Source organism: Heteronotia binoei, chromosome 17 (genome assembly GCF_032191835.1).
Source record: "Heteronotia binoei isolate CCM8104 ecotype False Entrance Well chromosome 17, APGP_CSIRO_Hbin_v1, whole genome shotgun sequence".
In the NCBI taxonomy this organism is placed as follows: domain Eukaryota; kingdom Metazoa; phylum Chordata; class Lepidosauria; order Squamata; family Gekkonidae; genus Heteronotia; species Heteronotia binoei.
The window spans coordinates 25612354-25631024 of NC_083239.1; the positions used below are offsets into that span (position 1 = coordinate 25612354).

At 40.8% G+C, this 18671-nt stretch overlaps 1 protein-coding gene across 2 annotated transcripts in view; it reads right to left on the reverse strand.

The window, feature by feature from the left end:
* Window positions 1-18671, reverse strand: part of LOC132586423 (lethal(3)malignant brain tumor-like protein 4) — a 101146-nt gene that overhangs the window by 61426 nt on the left and 21049 nt on the right. The window contains exons 2-4 of one of the 2 annotated variants that reach the window (XM_060258505.1): window positions 8003-8132; window positions 3863-4019; window positions 1284-1398 (exon numbers count right to left, since the gene is read on the reverse strand). In XM_060258505.1, the coding sequence (XP_060114488.1) occupies window positions 1284-1398; window positions 3863-4019; window positions 8003-8119 (389 nt within the window). In that variant the 5' untranslated portion in view covers window positions 8120-8132. The remainder of the gene's footprint in view (window positions 1-1283; window positions 1399-3862; window positions 4020-8002; window positions 8133-18671) is intronic. The other variant, XM_060258506.1, reaches the window with a different exon arrangement.

Here is an 18671-nt window from a genome sequence, read left to right on the forward strand (position 1 = left end):
ACAGTAATGCAAACTGCCTTGAGGATGTGTGTCAAACTTTCCTTGGAATAGGAGCAAAATGCTTAATACTGAAGTGAGAAGGGGAAACATGCATTGTAAAGGTTAAAGAACACTTGTGTTTTCATTCAATATAAGCTGCTGAAAAAGTAAGGGATATTTTTTTCCCATTTTTCTTAAGACAATCCCATTACTTTTTTTGTAATACAATTTGCCCTACTTATGCTTCAGTCTTATGACCCGCTAGTCCAATTTTTTCCTTGTCACTTCCCATTTGATAGCTTCTATTCATGTGTGTTTTCACAGAGAAACTGAAAACATATTCATTTTTTGGCTGGGACCAGGTGTCAAAGTAAAGGTTGTATGAAGCAGACAGGAATACACACTCCCTATTTGAGTGAAAAGCCTCACGTTCTGTCTTCAGTTTCTTAGGTTTGCTATCTTCCCTCCCAATTTACAAGGGCAGCCTCAACATTTCATTGAGTACCGTAATTTAAGAGTATGAAAGGCACTGTGGGGAAACATTTAAGATGGCAACACACACCGTATGTAGTTGGAAGTTAGAGGAAATATTTTTAGCGTATTGTTTACTTAAGCAGCCTTTAAAATATTTGGGTAATCTGATAATTCAGACAACTAGAGTGCTCTTTTCATAGCATTATGGTGATCTGGAACTATGGTGATGTTCCTTCTGAAGATGTGGAGAAAGCATGCAGAATTAATTCTGAAAGTCACACTGAACCTGAGCTCCTGAGCTCAGCCTCTGGCTTCCCACTGCTGATGGGGAAAATTACTTCACCCCTTTCAAAAATGTGAACCCAACTTTTACTCTGAATCCTCTTATTCCTTTATGAGAATATTTAGATGCTGTTACCCAGCAGTCTCTTGGATATTTTCTTTTAGTAGACAGAGAAAATTGATATCCATTTGCAAAAGCCATTCCATTGCATAGTTACTGCTCGTACCCTCATTTCAGTTTTCCAATACCCCTTTTAAAAATATGGATGTCAGAACTGAAGACAATTTTTCAGTAATAATCTCCCACAGAAAAATTCACAGTGAGGTTGGGGAACAAGTATGTGAAGTCTGAATTCTCTTCAAATTTAAAGGTGGTTCAATCAGTATAGTTTGGGCTGCAGCGACACATAGAAAAATATTCCAGAGAAAAAATACCCATGGGTGCCCCTGGCAAAACATTTGTCAGATGCTAATATGGTATCTGACATGCAACAAAATACATTTCAATCAAAAACAAGAAGCAGAAGAAAGAAGAACAAGGTTGTCACCTGTCTTTATGCTCCTGAGGGCAAGAACGGGGATTCTCAAAGCCATCCATTTGCCCAGAACAATTGAGACTTGCACAAGTATGGAACTCAGATCTGGGAATGTTTTCTAGGGATGCTGCAAAAAAAAAGGGGGAGGGGATTAGCAATTAATTCAACACTAAAGTACACGGGAGCACATTTTATGTTATCTCCCATTAACAGAACCTCATGAACTTCTGCAAGGGAGTTAATCACCACATAATTCTCATATGAGGCACAAACATCTGAAGCCTCTATGATAGTTTAATTGCAAAGACACTTTTTATTCACAAAGGCACTAAAATGTCCAGTTAGCAGTACTTTCTCCACAATGCCCCATAACTTTGGTGGTTATAAAAATATGACATTTGGGATTTTATAAAAAAGGATAATGGCTGTAGAGGTCTATACCATGGAAGTGACATGTCCATCAATAACAAATGGCAGGGGGATTAGCTGCAGCAAAAACAACAGTCTTGTTGAACACATTTATTCTGGCATAAAATATATTTTTCTAAGCATATCATTAAACAGAAATATCTCCTAAGACTGCATTCAAAAAAGAAAAGAGTGATTTAAACAGAAGATGAAAACCATATACATGCACTTATTAACTGTCTTACATAATATTAAAGTTTTTCAAGTACGATAAAACCTAATAGCTCACTTTAAAAAAAACCAGCTTTCCAATTATAATAATTCAGGCATTGTAAATTTAAACAAATAACTGTGATTTTATACAAAAAACTGTGCTCATTTTTGCGTGCCTTATACACCTCTAAGTTCTGTATTCTCTCTCTGCAACTTAGAATCCCATGAAAAATCATAGCAGGGGAATAATTCCTCTCCATTCTCATAATTTCCTCTACCTAATGCTTAGCTGATCTCAACAATCCATCTCTTCTAGAGCATATTTAGTCCTCATTGGGATGTTTTATAAGGGAATTCATTCTTTTTGTTAATTTATAGAGTCACATTTTTCTGCATAACTGAAGAATCTCTGGAGAATACAGAGAGCTCTACCTTGTCACTGGGTGATTTTTCACTAGCCACACAGGGGCCCAGCAGTTTACTATTAGATTTATGTTTAGCCATAAATCTAAAATTTGTTTCAGAAACTAGAGCAGAGCCAGGATAGAACACTCAAAAGTCAGGAACATCCACAAAAGTTACATGGAATGTGAAAATGCCAGATGGAAGGATATGGTGATGTATGAACCCAAACTAAACGTTAGCTTATCAGATCTATTTGAAATACGGTAATATGGATCCACAATCATGTACAGTGATATATAAGATAATATTACAAGATCCTGGGTGCAAACTTGTCTCGATATCCTCTTGATATCTTCTTCAGATTGAGTGAAGAACAAGGATCATAACTATTCAATCATACCATAGAAGAAAACAATAATCTCTTGCTAGTCCTTGCAAGAACGACAAAGAGAGTCAAAACTACACTAAACTGAATTTCTGTCTTCAAAGTGATCTCACAAATGTGAAGGTAAAAAATAATAATAAAAATAAAAAATTGTCAATACAGGACATTTCCTCTACTTAAAATCAAAATATGAGCATCACCCGCCTCAGAACAGTGCTCCTACCTTCACCAGCAAGGTTAAACTACTCTGGAATAAAGCTATGACACAGAGATAATATCTCCATTATAAAAGTAGGGGAGTACCTGAGAAACAGGTGAAGAAAATACAGGTTCACAGATATATGGATGCTTTGAAAACTATGGTACATCCATTCCAGATTTGTTTAGATGTACACGCATCCATATAAATGTTGTACATAATGTGCAAGTATAACAATCTATAGCATTATCATAAGAAATCCTGATCTTTAGGAACAAGCTCTTTCTATCAAAAATTGAAGATTGCTAATAATAGATCTTATTTAAGGCAACAGGAGAAATCCTGCCTCAACAAGGGCGTTAGAAACAATCTATCTTGCCCATGAGCTCTCTTCTTGATGAAATTCAGCACAAGATGGACCAAAGAAGACATCAAAAGTTGTTTTTAAGTACACCAGTGGTTGTCCTGGAAGATGTAATGTCTTAATTAATTAACCATAATGCTTAGAGAATCTGTCCCTAAAGATCAGTATGAAATGCAGCTAGTATTAACACTAAATGAAGAATTATCTACAAAATCAGAGAACGAAAAATTATTAGAGTCAAACCAGCACAGCTATGGGACAAAACCTTTTTTAATGCTGTCAAGTCATAGTTGATTTATTGTGACCCTGTAGGGTTTTCAAAGGCAAGAGACAAACAGAGGTGGCTTGCCATTGCCTGCTTCAGTGTAGCAACTCTGGACTTCCTTGGAGGTCTCCCATCTAAGTACTAACCAGGGCTGACACTCCTTAGCTTTCAAGAGCTGACAAGATCAGGCTAGGGAGGCCTATCCATGTCATGGAACACAAGTTCATATAAAATCATATATCATTGGTACTGGAGTTACATGTGTGTATATGTATATATATTTAAACAAACACATCAGCCTCATCTTCTTTTTTCATTATATATCCCTCCCCTCATCTTAAGGCTCACTCACCGTCAGGATTTCGAGCAGTTATGATGCTGGAAGCAGAAGAGGTAGATGCATTAAGGAGGACTGAACTGGTAGTTATAGCTGAGGCAGACAGGCTTTTTGTAGCTTTTGTTTCAGCTTCAGTAATGATCTCCAGTGTTCCAAACTCACTTAAACGAAACTGCGGGGGGGGGGGGGTAGAGATAAGAACATGAAGTAAACATGCATCCAATGGCTGCAAACAGGGTTTCAAAAGAACAATAATGTTTTTTAAAACTTAACAACAAAACAGGCAGATTAAGACTGAAAGGCATGACTGACAAAGAAACAATATTAAACACACTGATAGCAGCAACTGCCAGGACACCATGGACCAAGATGAAAATGCGTATCGATCTACTTTAGGATTTGTGTAGAAAGCGACCACTGGGATGAATTAAAACTTTTACAAGCATAACAAGGAATAAGTACATACACATTCAGGGTTCTTTACAAATGTAATGTTAGTAAGACTAGAGTCAAATAATCAAGATCAAAATCCTAATAAAGATAACATCCAGTAACTTGAAAATGACAGTCCAGTAGTCCAAACTAGCACGATTTTTTCTTGCTGCATTCCTACAGCATCATCCTTTAAAAGAATGCATGCAGAACTTATCTAGAAGGAAAGCATCCCCCATATAAATCAGAAAATGAAGCACTCTTTTGGGATGCTCTGAAAAATGTAATGTACTTTAAAGTGAGAAAAGCAAGCTACTGTTGTAGCATCCTTTCTATGCTTCCCCCTAGCCTCCTTATGATACTTATACACTATTAGACACAATTCAAATTATTACTTCCAACTCCTTTGAACAATTCAATCAAAATTAAGCACATTAAGATCACTGACTTAAGTGTGGGAGAGGTGCAGCTCAATCCTATGCATATTTGTTAGAAACCACCGTCAACTGAACTTTCTCCAGTGTTAAGTGTACATAGGACTGCAGCCCTCTTCGCTGAAATCAACAAGCCCTCAAAATGCTTCACTGTCATTGAATCATGCCCCCAGCACATCCATGCAGGAGCAAATAAATAGCTCTTTAGTTACTGAGAGGCTTAGCAGCTAAGGAAGGCAGAAAAAGATTTCGAAAGATATAAACATATGTTTGAAGCCTTAGAGACTGAAGGACACTTGAAAAGTAACAGTATTTGCAACAGTGTTGCACTTAAGCAATCTTAACACTTCAAAAAACCCTAAATATTGTTATAATTGTGTGGCTTGCAAGGCAACTGCATGACAACAAGGTATCACTTTTATTTCAGTGAGAGCAAAAATGCAGCCAAGCCAGACTGTTTATCAATAATTATACACTGTTTCAAGTACATTGATTAATAAATAGAAAAACAACAACAGAATGAAAAATGCCAATGTCAAGTGTTCCTTAGAAACACACAGCTAGATTTTCTATAGAAAGGTTACAGTGTGAATCTCAGTGCAGCTATGATACAACATTAAACGCTGAAGTATATTAAATATTGTATTGGCCAGGATTTCATGTCGACAATGTATTGATAATAGTTCCTTTTATGCTTACCATTTAAAGATCAAGCAACAGTGACCAGAAATTACTCTCATGACAGAGTAGTGACTTTTAGAATTACCAATTGTTAGCTGCTATAGAAAGAGGTGATATAATTTAATTCATGTTTTAAAGAGTCTCAACTCATAAAGTGTAACTATCAATATCTAACCCAGATCAGTGAAGTGGAGGAAAAGATCAGGGTGAGAAAAATGTACTCTGCCTCTAAGGAGACACTATTCACATGGTAAGGAGTCTTGCCTATAAAAAGCCTTTAATATTATCCAACAGTCTGAGGACCTTTTTAAAGTGATGAACAAATTTTAATGTAAATAAGATTCTATAAATCCTATTAGCAGATGGGGCTAAAGTTAGTTCCCAAAGAAGACATCCATGTTCTAAATCAGTATGCCTCTAAATACCAGATAGCAGGAAACAACAGCAGAGGACAGCTGTTATCCTCAAGCTTTCCAAAAGCACCTGGATGACCATTGAAGGCAATCCTAAGCAGGTCTATGCAGAAGCAAGTCCCATGTTATTCAATGGGCCTTACTCCAAGGAAAGTGTCTTACGAATGTAACCTGGATTCTGGACTGGATGGGCCCTTTGCTTGAGCATAGCTCTTCTTACAAAACAGTCTGCCTTTAAGAACAGATATTCCAACAAACTATCTTTGATGTGATGGCTGTCCCATGACATTTAGAACTAAATTCAAGTCCAGTAACACCTTTAAAAGACCAACAAATTTTTCCAGGGTATAAGCTTTCACGAGTCAAAGTTCACCTAGGTCACATACTTAGATGAAGGGAGCTTTGACTCATGAAAGCTGGAATTCAGATTTTGTTCTACTGCTACAGACAAGCACAGCTACCACCTGAAACTATTTTTATAGATGACATTGTAGGCTCACTGTAATTTCAGTCTTCAGTTCAGCATTTCAGGACAGATTATTCCACTCATCTTTTTATTCTCATTGTACAATCACCTGCTGTTAGTGGTAGTCACCAGCTTCGAATCCTGAGCTCCACATATTCAAATGTATGCGCAGAACCTTAATGAAACTTGTGGGTAGGGCCTTGAAGCTAGCACAGCCAGCTTTATAGTATGTTTTGTTTCTAGTTATTGCATTCTAAAAAAATATCCATAGCTATTGCTCTGCAGTCTAGTAGAGCTGGCACACAAGTGAACTGATTCATCAAATGCTGTCAGCTGACCAAGGCTAAACAGCAATACCCCACAAAGCCATATATGCCATTGTATAGATGGCAACCAAGAAGAAAAGTTGATCAATGAATCATTCACATTTATAAGATATATGAGCAGCCATCATGAAGCAAACCAATGATTCATTTAGTCCAGCATCCCATTTTACACAGTGGCCAACCAAATGTACGGGAAAGCCCATAAGCAGCATGTGGAAGTCAAATCCTTTTCTTGCGATTAACCGCAACCCCAGCACTGGTACTTGAAAGATTTTTTTGCCTCTGAACGTAAAGAAATCCATTTAGTCATTGTCGGTAACTATCACTGATCCACACAACCCGTGTGAACACATCTAATCTAAGTCAGCAAAACTAGGGGCCATAACTACACTGCATGCAATGATGTTTACATACTTGGGTGGTCTGCATTTACCTCCCATCAAATCCACTGGGTGCATGCAAGTTTTAGCATCATGGGGGGGGAGGGGAGGAAGAGAGAGAAAGAGAGACCTCTCTAGCCACTTCAGCTACCCCATGCATAATTTTATATAGAAATCTTCCCAAACTTCATTATGAATTATAGTAATTCACTGCACTTTTTCAAACTTTTTTTTCATCAGCCAAAGTACATTTCTTCCAACTGTGTGCACAAAAAAATTGTGATTTTCTTAAATACCCTCCCTCCCATTGCCAATTTTGACAACTACATCCAGTACTGGAGGTACTCTGACTCTTGAGGAAAACAAGTCTTGGGTTGGGAAGGTGTGATGTACTGCAGGAAGAGGCAGGAAAATGTTGTTCTGCAAGCTGAACATTCTGGATCTAACCCATCATTTCACAATAGTTACTTAAGTAATTATTACAATTAACATACATCAAAACCTGTTGATGATTTAAGTATCCTTGTTGCTGTCAAATTAAATATTTATAAGTTATTTGATAATATCTGACCAAATATTTTTTTTAATAATTGAATATTCAGTCCTAAGTACAAAGTGAGAACAAACAGCATCCTCTGCCTCAACAATTACTTCCACTTGGATTTCTCTCCTAAGTAAAGTGACTTTGTGTGATTGAAAATGCATAACCCTAAGTTTGTTTTTATGCAGAGAATGTTAAGCTATTCTTCTTAGCTGACATCTCATCTCCAGAAACCCCAGATATGTGGTAGGAAAGAACAAACAGCTAAATCACTATGCATCTGGAAAAGTCAGCAAAAATTAACTTTTTAGAAATCTAGCAACTCCATTCTCAGTTTGCTTTTATTACCATGGCTACAATTCACATCATGAGGTCAATACATTTCACAGCATGCCTTTTCTCTATCTTGACAAAAGAATATTTGGTAATGTAACATGCTACTAAGTTAGGGGCTTTTTAAACCCTAACCGCCTTTTCCTTACTTGTATGTTGCTACCAGGCAAGGTGGCAATGCCGTCTTTCCAGTCTAAGGCACCCATAACATCGAAGTCTGCAGTCTGGGCGATGGCTGGTTTTTTCTCCGATAGATTCTGTTCCATCTTTCAGCTTAGTCTTTGGTTTTTTAAAAAAAAATTTAAGAAACAAAACTAGGCTTGAAAAACAAAACAAAGCAGGTACAAAATCAACACACTAGTCGCTGACATTCACCATTTAATAATGATTTATTCTTTTTGCTTTCAAGAGCAAAAGGCTTTCAAAGATGAAACAGTGTCGACCTTCCCAATGAGACACGTATCCATGCTGAAGTCCATGCAGATGTTAAATGATATGTTTGGTGATGTACCTCTCACTGGCTCCCTGTGTGTTGGGAAGACTGGTTTGTACAGTGTCAATGCTCACCTTACTGGAGGAGATCAGTACATTTATAACTTCAGGAAGGAACCAGAGCTGGTAACTCATACCAGAGTTTCCACATATGAGGACCTTTTGCATCTCCAGAAAAAGGTGTGGTGTGGAAGCCATCTGTGTGGAAGCCATCTGCTCGCCTAAGTAAACTTGTTGGTCTGATTCAGTGAAATACTCATGTTTATACCAGTAATCCCTAAACTGTATGCTATGAGAAATAAATGAATGGAACTATTAAGAACTCCTGTAAAGGCAGCATGTCCATCCATGAGAACTTATTGCTCTGATCTTGACTCCTTCCAGTCTCTTTTAACAGCACTTAGTTTGCTACTTCTTTGCACCAAGTATGACTGAATCATTCCAACTTTAAATCAGGAAGAATGTATGCCTTCATTGTTCCAGATCTAGGAAACACTGACTAATGCTCTAAGGGTTGAATCCAGCAGCTCTTCTACTGGTGAGAAAAAGGGAGTAAATGTCCCCTTTGACAACCCAAAATGGCACTTGGACCTGCATGTACAAAAGACATGTTGGATGGGGAGAGGGGCATTGTAAGAAGATGAATTCAGTGAGAGTGAGCAACAAAACTGGCTGGATCTCACCCTATATTCCAAATGTACAAACTCACACATGTTCAAATAACCACTTTAGATCTTGTGGCCCTATTTCTGAGCTCCTTTCTATGTGGCGGCTACTCTGCTAACAGCCTAATAGCTATTTTATGCTGCAAGCTAACACGAAGAGCTTCAAAGCTGTGATGTTAGCTTCTATCACTGACTGCAAACTTGAGGGTAAGGAGTATTTTCCCCAATAATGTATAGCCTCTAGCCATTCTGGACACTTTAGTGTTTAGAGTGCTGGTCTAGGAGCTGGGGAACCAAGGTTCAGTTCTTCAATCAGCCATGAAAGCTCCCTAGGTGACTTCTGGCCAGTCACTCTCACTTAGCCTAATCTACTTCACAGGGCTCTCTGTAATGAGGGCAAAACAGAGGAGAGGAGAACAAAGTACATCACCCTAATTTCCTGGGAGATAAGGCAATATAAAATCTAACAGACAGAGCAGGGTTTAATGTATCCCAGGTGCCAGGAAGCCTAGAAATTTCATTGCTGCACCTAGCATTTAAAAAATAATTATTTTACTTTAGCATCTCTCTGCAGATCTCAGTGGAAGCGGTGTTGCTGGAAAGTGCCATCAAGTCACAGCTGAATTATGGTGACCCTGTAGGGTTTTCAAGGCAAAAAAACTTCAGAGGTGGTAGGCCATTGTCTATCTCTGTGTCACAACCCTGGTATTCCCTGGAGGTTTCCCATCCAAATACTAGCCAGTATCAGGTTAGCTGCAGCTATCCAGGGCAGGGCTTTGGCAAAAGTACAAAACTAATATATAGTTTGCACCAGAGTTCTGTTGTATGACATAAAAAGAAACATGCAAGCCACAGGCTGTTTATTTGCAAAGTTAAATTTACCCCATTCAATGGTGGCAGATGAATTCATTTAAGTTTCAAAAAGCAATACACATTGCATTTGTAATACATGATGGGCAGAGACCCATGTGCCGCCTACTTTGGTCACCCCAAAATCATGTTAGAATATGCACTAGGAGCTTTGCTTTCATCACATGAGAACTTCAGCTTATAATCATAGTAACTAACAGTGCAAGCCTCAGCAGTGTTATACTGGCTGCTAGCTATATTGGCTCCTATTTTCAGTTAAAATGAGCTTTTCTAAAGAAGAAATGAAATTAAAAGAAAATGAAGAAATGAAGTTAGAAGCTAGATTTTTTGTTGTGGTTTACTGATACATGATAGCACTTTTGCTATAGCATTGATAAAGTCACAAGAAATTGGGTTTCATGGTAGCAGTAATTAGAAAATGTTGTCAATAAAACACAAAACTCTGACAGGTGAAAAAATGAGCCTTAAATTTTGGGGCTGGCTGTTGGATCCAAAGAAAATTTGTCAAGGCCTTAGACAGATATAATAATTATTATGAGGAAAAAATAACTAATATGTCTTTGATAGTATAGCAAATAAAATTTGATGATTAAAAATTGCTAATCCCTTTAGCAGCACTACCCCTTTATAACTATGCTAAATTGATTTCAGCAAGAAACTACAGATGTCCAGTTCAGTTCAATCCTGAGATAGTAGAAATGGGCTTCCTGAGGGAAATCATACTGCCACTTCACTTGAAGCATTCTCATTTCCTGATGTTCACAGACAGAACTTTATGTCACAAGATAAAAAAAAATATGAATGTTTGAGGAGCAACAAATCCTTCTGTCTGAAGAATCACACATTTCTGATTCAAACTGCTCAGGGAACTGTTTGTACTGGTTAACACAACCCTCCTTTGTGAAACAGACACGGTCCTGCCAACTATCTTTTAATAAGGCTATGGCTTCTAAACAAGGGAAATATTTAATCTGAGGGAAGGTCAGTCTACTTTGAGGATGGTATCGTGTCTTTAGATTTCAGTTTCAAAACGCAATACACCACTGCTTTTGTAACACATAATGGGCAGAGAAACCCATGAACTGCATACTTTCGTCACTACAAAATCATCCCCTTCATCCATTGATTAGAGGATGCATTGGGAACTTCACTTTCATCACATGAGAACTTCAGCTTATAATCACAGTAATTAACAGTGCAAGTCTCAGAACCAGGGGTCATTTTGTAGAAAACTAGGTGGCGGAGCTCATTCAGGGATTGTTATGCAGCTGCACCTACTATTCAATGGACAAGGTAGGTAGGTGGGGAAGAGGAGGGGGAACTCTCAGAAAGGTTCAGGAGCTGTGCTCCTGTGAGCTCCTGCTGAATTCAAGAACTATTATACTCAGAACTATTATACCTTCTAAACCCACTGACTCTGGTGCACTCAGAAGCATGCAACTCTGCTTAGGAGTGCAATGTAAGTAATAAAGTAATGTGATAACAAACTTTCTATCACCCTCAAAATCTTCTTCACTAGCTAGTCCAAAACATTCAAGAACAAGGACTGGAAACACATAAGATTTTGAAGTTTGTAAAATGAACCCTACCTATCTACCCTTTTTCACAGTATTTGTTTGCAGTCTGAATTCATGTTGTGTAATAATACAAATCACTTTAAAGAAGCACAATCACTTTAAAGAAGACCCCTGTGTTTTATCTTGGATTAACATACCAATCCATTTGCTATTTTAATAAGTGCATGCAAATGGAAATGCTAACAGCTTGCAAAAAGTACAAAAAGTACATCTCATTCAGCAAAAAGTGCAAAAAGTACATCTCACTCACCTCTTTAATTGTTAACTATTTTAAGCTGATAAAATGTTACAAAATGTCTGTTAATTAAAAAAAAAATTAAATTGGATCATTTTTCCCTAATTATTGTAAGTTTATTATTCTCCAAACTATTCAACATATAAGCCTATTCATCAGATAGCCGTGACTGGCTACTCCTTGCTAAACCAGGGTTTCCAACAGGCTAGAGGGAAAATGTCCTGCCTCTTTAAATACAGGCTTAATGTGTAGAAATGGGTAATTGAGGCTTTCATGACATGGAGGTAAAATGTCAGCATCTGATGCTAAATAACAGGATGTTTTTCTCCAGCCAGTTGAGAATGCTATGATGCATTTAGGGGAATGGTTAAAAAATTAAAGAGCCCAATGGTTAAAAAATTAAAGGCCCTGTTCACACAGCGTGTTGAGTCCATGTTAAACTGACCCAGTTCTATTCCAAATATCTTTGTTCCGGATATTATCGATCAGACTACCATACTGCAATTTGAATCACTCCGCGGTGAAACCGTCTTCTGCCATCCACACAACGGCACCATGCAGTTCTTTTTTTCCTCCACTATCATGCGAATGCGCACAGTATGCGCATATGCGCATGCACATAGGTTAAAACATTATGTGGCTACGCAGTTATGCGCATATCGCTAAGTAGTAAAAAAAAATGGCGACCATAAACTGGATGTCTGAGGCTCCTTTTGGTCTGGGACAGCCTTCAGACATCCGGAAGCTGGTTAATATCACAGCAGAACTATCCAGACGGAGAAAACTATGAGGTGAAACTGGAGAACTCAAAAAACACCTCAGGTAACAAAATAATCCGAGAAGGATGGGGGGGGGGCCCTACCATGAGTTAATACCAGGAGTCAGATGTTGCTATCCGATCAGCCACTTCAAATCCAGAAGGAAACAGCAGCGACATCTGATTATACTGTGCGTCTGAACAGGGCCAAAGAGTTAAAGAAAAGCAACTGAAAATTTTAAGTAGTATTTAAGGGCAACCCACACACAGAGGAATCTATAGTAGTCTAGCAACAACCTTACAGTTGCACAAATCAGCACAACCAGGCCAGCTGACTCCAGAAAACATTTTTTTTTAAAAAGGTAAATAAATGAAGGAACTCTTAGCAGTTATGTTAATCTGCTTTTTCAACAACAAGGCTGGGTCCAAACACATATGAACATATGAAGCTGCCTTATACTGAATCAGACCCTTGGTCCATCAAAGTCAGTATTGTCTTCTCAGACTGGCAGCGGCTCTCCAGGGTCTCAAGCTGAGGTTTTTCACACCTATTTGCCTGGACCCTTTTTTGGAGATGCCAGGGATTGAACCTGGGACCTTCTGCTTACCAAGCAGATGCTCTACCACTGAGCCCTCCCCTGCTCTTCCACACACCCAAGCTCTTGACATTTATAAGGAGCAGACTTTTCCCATCCAGAGTAGGCACAGCAATTCCTTCAAGGACATCAGACTTGCCAACCAGCATCACTTCTGTTGTCTGGACTCAGTTTTTGCTAATTGTACCTCAGCTATTCCAGACAAAGCATCTAGGCACTGGCCTTGGACACAGAAAGCTATTTCTGGAAGTTTAGTTAATGAAATATAACTAGGTATCACTAGCAGACCAATGACATCCATACCCAAAATTAAGAATGATCTAATGTAGAGACCTAATACAGATATTAAAAACCATATGTGAGAGGACAGAACTATGCATTACTCAAAAATCTCCAAGCTTTTGGTTTGCCAAACCACTGTGAGTTCAATCAGGCAAAGATGACACTATGGCAGATGGGAGTGCTCTTCTTAAAATCATGTTCAGGATTAGTTTTCAATGGTTTTTCTTAAATATTTTCAGAGCTGTCCTCTGAGAGTATACAAATGTCAGTTTCAACAAAAGCAGTATTTAAAATGGTTCAGGAAAAAACATTAGATCAATCACACATTATCTGGTGCATGGGCCATGTACATAAGAACATAAGAGAAGCCATGTTGGATCAGGCCATTGGCCCATTCAGTCCAACACTCTGTATCACATAGTGGCCAATACACACACTGTGGCTAATAGGTAAAATTTTAAGTCTTCGCTGTAGCTTTTATAAATGCACTAAAAACTATAGTAAAATATAACACATGTATTTATAACAATAATAACAACTTTATCAGAACAATCTACAGTACAGCCAAGATAAGCAATAAAACAAAACCAAAAGTGCAATGAGAGAAGATAGCAAAATTCACCCTGGAATCCATCTTGAAAAATTAGGAAGTTCTTAAGTCAAACAATCTTAAGTCATATAAAAGAATTATTCTCTTCCCTCTTAAAACAAATTCTTTTATTTTTATAACCAAAAACACTTCTCATGATCCTGGTCTGGAATGATTTTAGGGAAATGAGGTGAGGCCAGGTTTTGTAAAAGGCCTCTCATAAATTAAAGTTAAGACATTAACTTAAAGCCCAACAGCTATTGAAATTGAAGTGAATAAGCCGTTTGGCAATTTCTTCAGGGCAAGTAATTACAATTACAATATTACAATATATCAATTGCATAATAAATTATTTAAAATAGATAAAATGTATAAAATGGGTGCTAAATTCTGTAATCATAATATCCACAAGATGGCTAGATGTCCACATGTCAGATTAATCGGGTTCTATCTCGAAAGCAAGCTGGAAAAGAAATGTTTTGCAAGCCCTGCGGAATTGGTTCAGGTCCCGCAGGGCTCGCACCATCTCTGGAAGGTGGTTCCACCAACGAGGGGCCATCACTGAGAAGGCCTGCTCCCTAGTAGCCTTCAACCTAGCATCTCTTGGCCCAGGGATTGTTAGTAAGTTCTGAGAGCTAGATCTCAGTGCTCTCTGGGGCACATATGGGGAGAGGCGGTCCCTTAGGTAGGCAGGTCCTCGGCCATATAGGGCTTTAAAGGTAATAACCAGCACTTTATAGCGAACACGGTACACAACCGGCAGCCAATGCAGATCCCGCAGCCCAGGCCGTGCAGGTTCCCACCATGGTAGTCCCTCCAGCAGCCTGGCCGCCGCGTTCTGGACTACCTGAAGTCTCCGTGTTCGGTATAAGGGCAGCCCCATGTAGAGGGCATTGCAGTAGTCTAGTCTTGAAGTGACCGTTGCGTGGATCACAGTTGCTAGGTCGCTGCGCTCCAAGAAGGGAGCCAGCTGCCTCGCCCTCTTGAGATGGAAGAAGGCAGATCTAGCAGTGGCGGCTATCTGGGCCTCCATTGATAGAGAGGATTCCAGTAGCACTCCCAGGCTTTTGACTTTGCGCACTGGTACCAGTGGCGCACCATCAAAAGCCGGTAGGGTAATCTCCCCTCCCGGTCCGCCGCGGCCCACGCAAAGGACCTCAGTCTTCGCCGGATTCAACTTCAGCCCGCTCAGCCTGAGCCAGTCAGCCATGGCTTGTAATGCCCGGTCCAAATTTATAGGGACATCACCAGCCCGGCCGTCCATCAATAGATAGAGCTGGGTGTCATCTGCATATTGATGACAACCCAGCCCATACCTCCGTGCAATCTGGGCAAGGGGGCGCATAAAGATGTTAAACAACATCGGGGAGAGAACTGCTCCCTGGGGCACACCACAATGAAGTGGGTGCCTCTGAGACAGCTCCCCCCCAATTGCCACCCTTTGTCCCCAACCATCAAGAAAGGAGGAGAGCCACTGTAAGGCTAGCCCCCAAATTCCTGCGTCGGCGAGGCGGCGGGTCAGCAGCCGATGGTCGACCATATCGAACGCAGCCAATAGGTCTAGCAACAGCAATACCGCCGAGCCGCCTCGATCCAGTTGTCGTCGGAGGTCATCCATGAGGGCGACCAGGACTGTTTCCGTCCCATGGCCCGGGCGGAAGCCGGACTGGCATGGGTCTAAGATGGAAGCGTCCTCCAGAAATTCCTGTAACTGCATTGCCACAGCCCTCTCGATAATTTTGCCCCAAAAGGGCAAATTTGAGACCGGCCGGTAGTGCGCCAATTCGGCCGGGTCTGATGACGATTTTTTCAAGAGAGGGCGGACCAATGCCTCTTTCAGGGGTGTTGGAAAAACACCCTCTGAAAGGGATCGATTTATAATATCCCGTATAGGATATCTTAATTCCTCCTGGCAGGCCTTAATTAGCCAGGAGGGGCATGGGTCCAGGTCACAAGTCGTGGATCGTGCAGTACCAAGAATTCTGTCGACCTCCTCCAAGCTGAGCGGGTCGAAGCAATCCAGAGTTAAATCAGAAGACACGCATTGGGCTTCGAGTTCACTTACTGCCTCCAAATTGGCAGGGCAGTCATGGCGGAGCGATTGGACCTTATCCGCAAAAAAATTCGCAAAAGCCTCACAGCCAATCTCCAATTCCTTAGCTTTTAAGTTGCCTTGAGGCAATGTAGTCAGGTTCCGAATTATTCTAAATAATTGGGCTGGGCGCGAATTTGCAGATGCAATCTTAGCCGCAAAGTATGTTTTCTTTGCGGCCTTGATTGCCATCTCATAGGACTTCATAAACTTCCTATAAGATGTTCTAGTCACCTCGTCACGAGTACGCCGCCATTGCCTCTCTAGCCGTCTAAGGCCTTGTTTCAGCTGGCGTAATTCCGGGGTATACCACGGAGCCAGCTTAGTCCGAGGCCGCAGAGGGCGCCGAGGTGCGATCTCCTCGATGGCCCTAGAGAGCCGGCTATTCCAGGTCTCAATCAGGCCATCGAGGGAGTCGCCAGAGGGCCAGGGGTCCCGCAGAGCCATCTGGAACCGTTCCGGGTCCATTTGGCTCCGCGGGCGAGCCATAATCGGCTCCTCGCCTAAACAGGTTTGGGGAGGCATATCTACACGGGCCTTGAGGGTGAAGTGATCCGACCATGGCACTACCTCTGCAGTTATGTCGCTCACTACAATCCCAGCCGCAAAGATCAGGTCTAACATGTGTCCGGCCTGGTGGGTGGGGGTTGCAACAAATTGAGAGAGTCCCAGTGTCGCCATGGAAGACACTAGGTCCGCCGCCTGACTGGAGGACGGGTCATCAGCATGGACGTTGAAGTCACCCAGGATTATCAGCCTTGGGTGCTCCAACGCCCAGCCTGTCGCCGCCTCGAGCAGGGACGGTAAGGCGTTGGCTGGTGCATTAGGCGTACAGTACACCAGCCAAATCGCCAACCCCTCTCCATCCCCCCACACCAGACCGGCACATTCAATGCCCTCAATCTTTGGGGCCGGGACCGCCCTGAAGGAGTAAGCCTCCCGTGCAAATAATGCCACTCCTCCCCCCCGCCCGCTAGTCCGCGATTGGTGGAAGACTGAGTAACCTGGGTTTATGAGTAACAAGCTGCTTTTAAGGCCCTTGCAACTATGAATCTGGAGTTCCTGCTGGCTATCCCAGAACATCACAAGTGGGTTATAATGTATTATACAGGAATTTTTAAACAGAGGCTAGATGGCCAGCAATGCTGATTCTGTGAACTTAGAAAGATCATGAGAAGGAGAGCAGGGGGAGGTACTTGTGATTTTCCTGGATTGTGCCAGGGATTGGACTAGATGACCCGGAGGTCCCTTTCAATTCTATGATTCTATGAATCCCACCAACTTTTCAAAATATACTAGTTTTGACTTCCAATAAAGCTATACTGGGAACTGTGGACTTCCAATAAAGTTATACTGGGAACCTACATGGAACAAAAACTATGAAGAGCATGACTGCAGTGAGGAGAGGTCACCCATGAGGAGAGACTTCTTCTCCTACTGCCAGAACAACTTATAGGATTCACCTACCTAACCCCACACCTCCTGCCCCAGCACTGATGCAGTCCATTCATCTGTTCCTGCCTCAGCACTGATGCAGTCCATTCATCTGTTCCTTTTCACAAAGTTGGTCTGCAAAAGTCAAATAAAACTTTTAACTATCTGACATTAAATGGGCACTCTTTAGTGCACAGATGCAAAGATCTTTCATTAAATATATTGCAAAGGTGGTTTTACTGAATTCGAACCAATAATAAATGTTAACAACTAGATCTTAATGTTAAGCTCTCCACCGCTTTCCCCTGTCATTGCCCCCCCCCCCCCAAAAAATATTCAGGAATAGCAATGGCATACCTGAAAAAGGACAAGTCTTCTGAAAAGTGCTTCTTCAGACAATGTATAACTAAGGCAAAAGCTATGTTATCTGGCATTATCCAGAATGCTCAGTTAACTGTGCCCACAATGTAAGTTCTTCATCAGCCACCATACCCTGCACTCTTAAGTGTAAACATGTCCCATGCCAGCCAGCCAGATTGATGCCTCCAACTGTTGCTGGACTTCAGTCAGCAACAGCTGATATCAGCCTCTAGTACTTCCTTCCCCTTCTCTGCCACAGGGTTCCCAGGTAGCTGGCCCACTTGTCTCCCTGCTGTGTAGGGGGAAAGGTCCCTCCTGGTGCTGGTGCTGTCACCATTCCTCTAGGTAGGGGCTGGGAAAGAGCAATAAGCCTGAGCATCCATCACATGATTAACTGATAGCCTCCGGTGCTGGATAACAAAGCTTTTACCCTAATTTGTGCCACTGATGTAGTGATGCCTACTAGCTTAGATACCATTAAAAGAGGATTAGATACATTCATGGCAGATAGGTTCATCAACTGCTATTAGCATAAACAGTTAAGTTTTGTAAAAATCCTCTTCAGAGACCCTAGGGAGCCAATGTGCTTTAAAGTAGTCAATACTGAAAGACAAGTGTTTGATACAGTATAAAGTAGATTCAGGTGGGTAGCCATGTTGGTCTGAAGTTTGAGTTCAGTGGCACCTTTAAGTTCAACAAGTTTAATTCTGTGTATAAGCTTTTGTGTGCATGCACATGAAAGTTTATACGCAGAATTAAAACTTTGTGGTCTTAAAGGTGCCAGTGGAGTCAACTTTTCTTCCACAGTATATAGTTTCATATTTTCAAATTGCCTACATGTTTGGAAGGCAGGATATCTCTGAATGCCA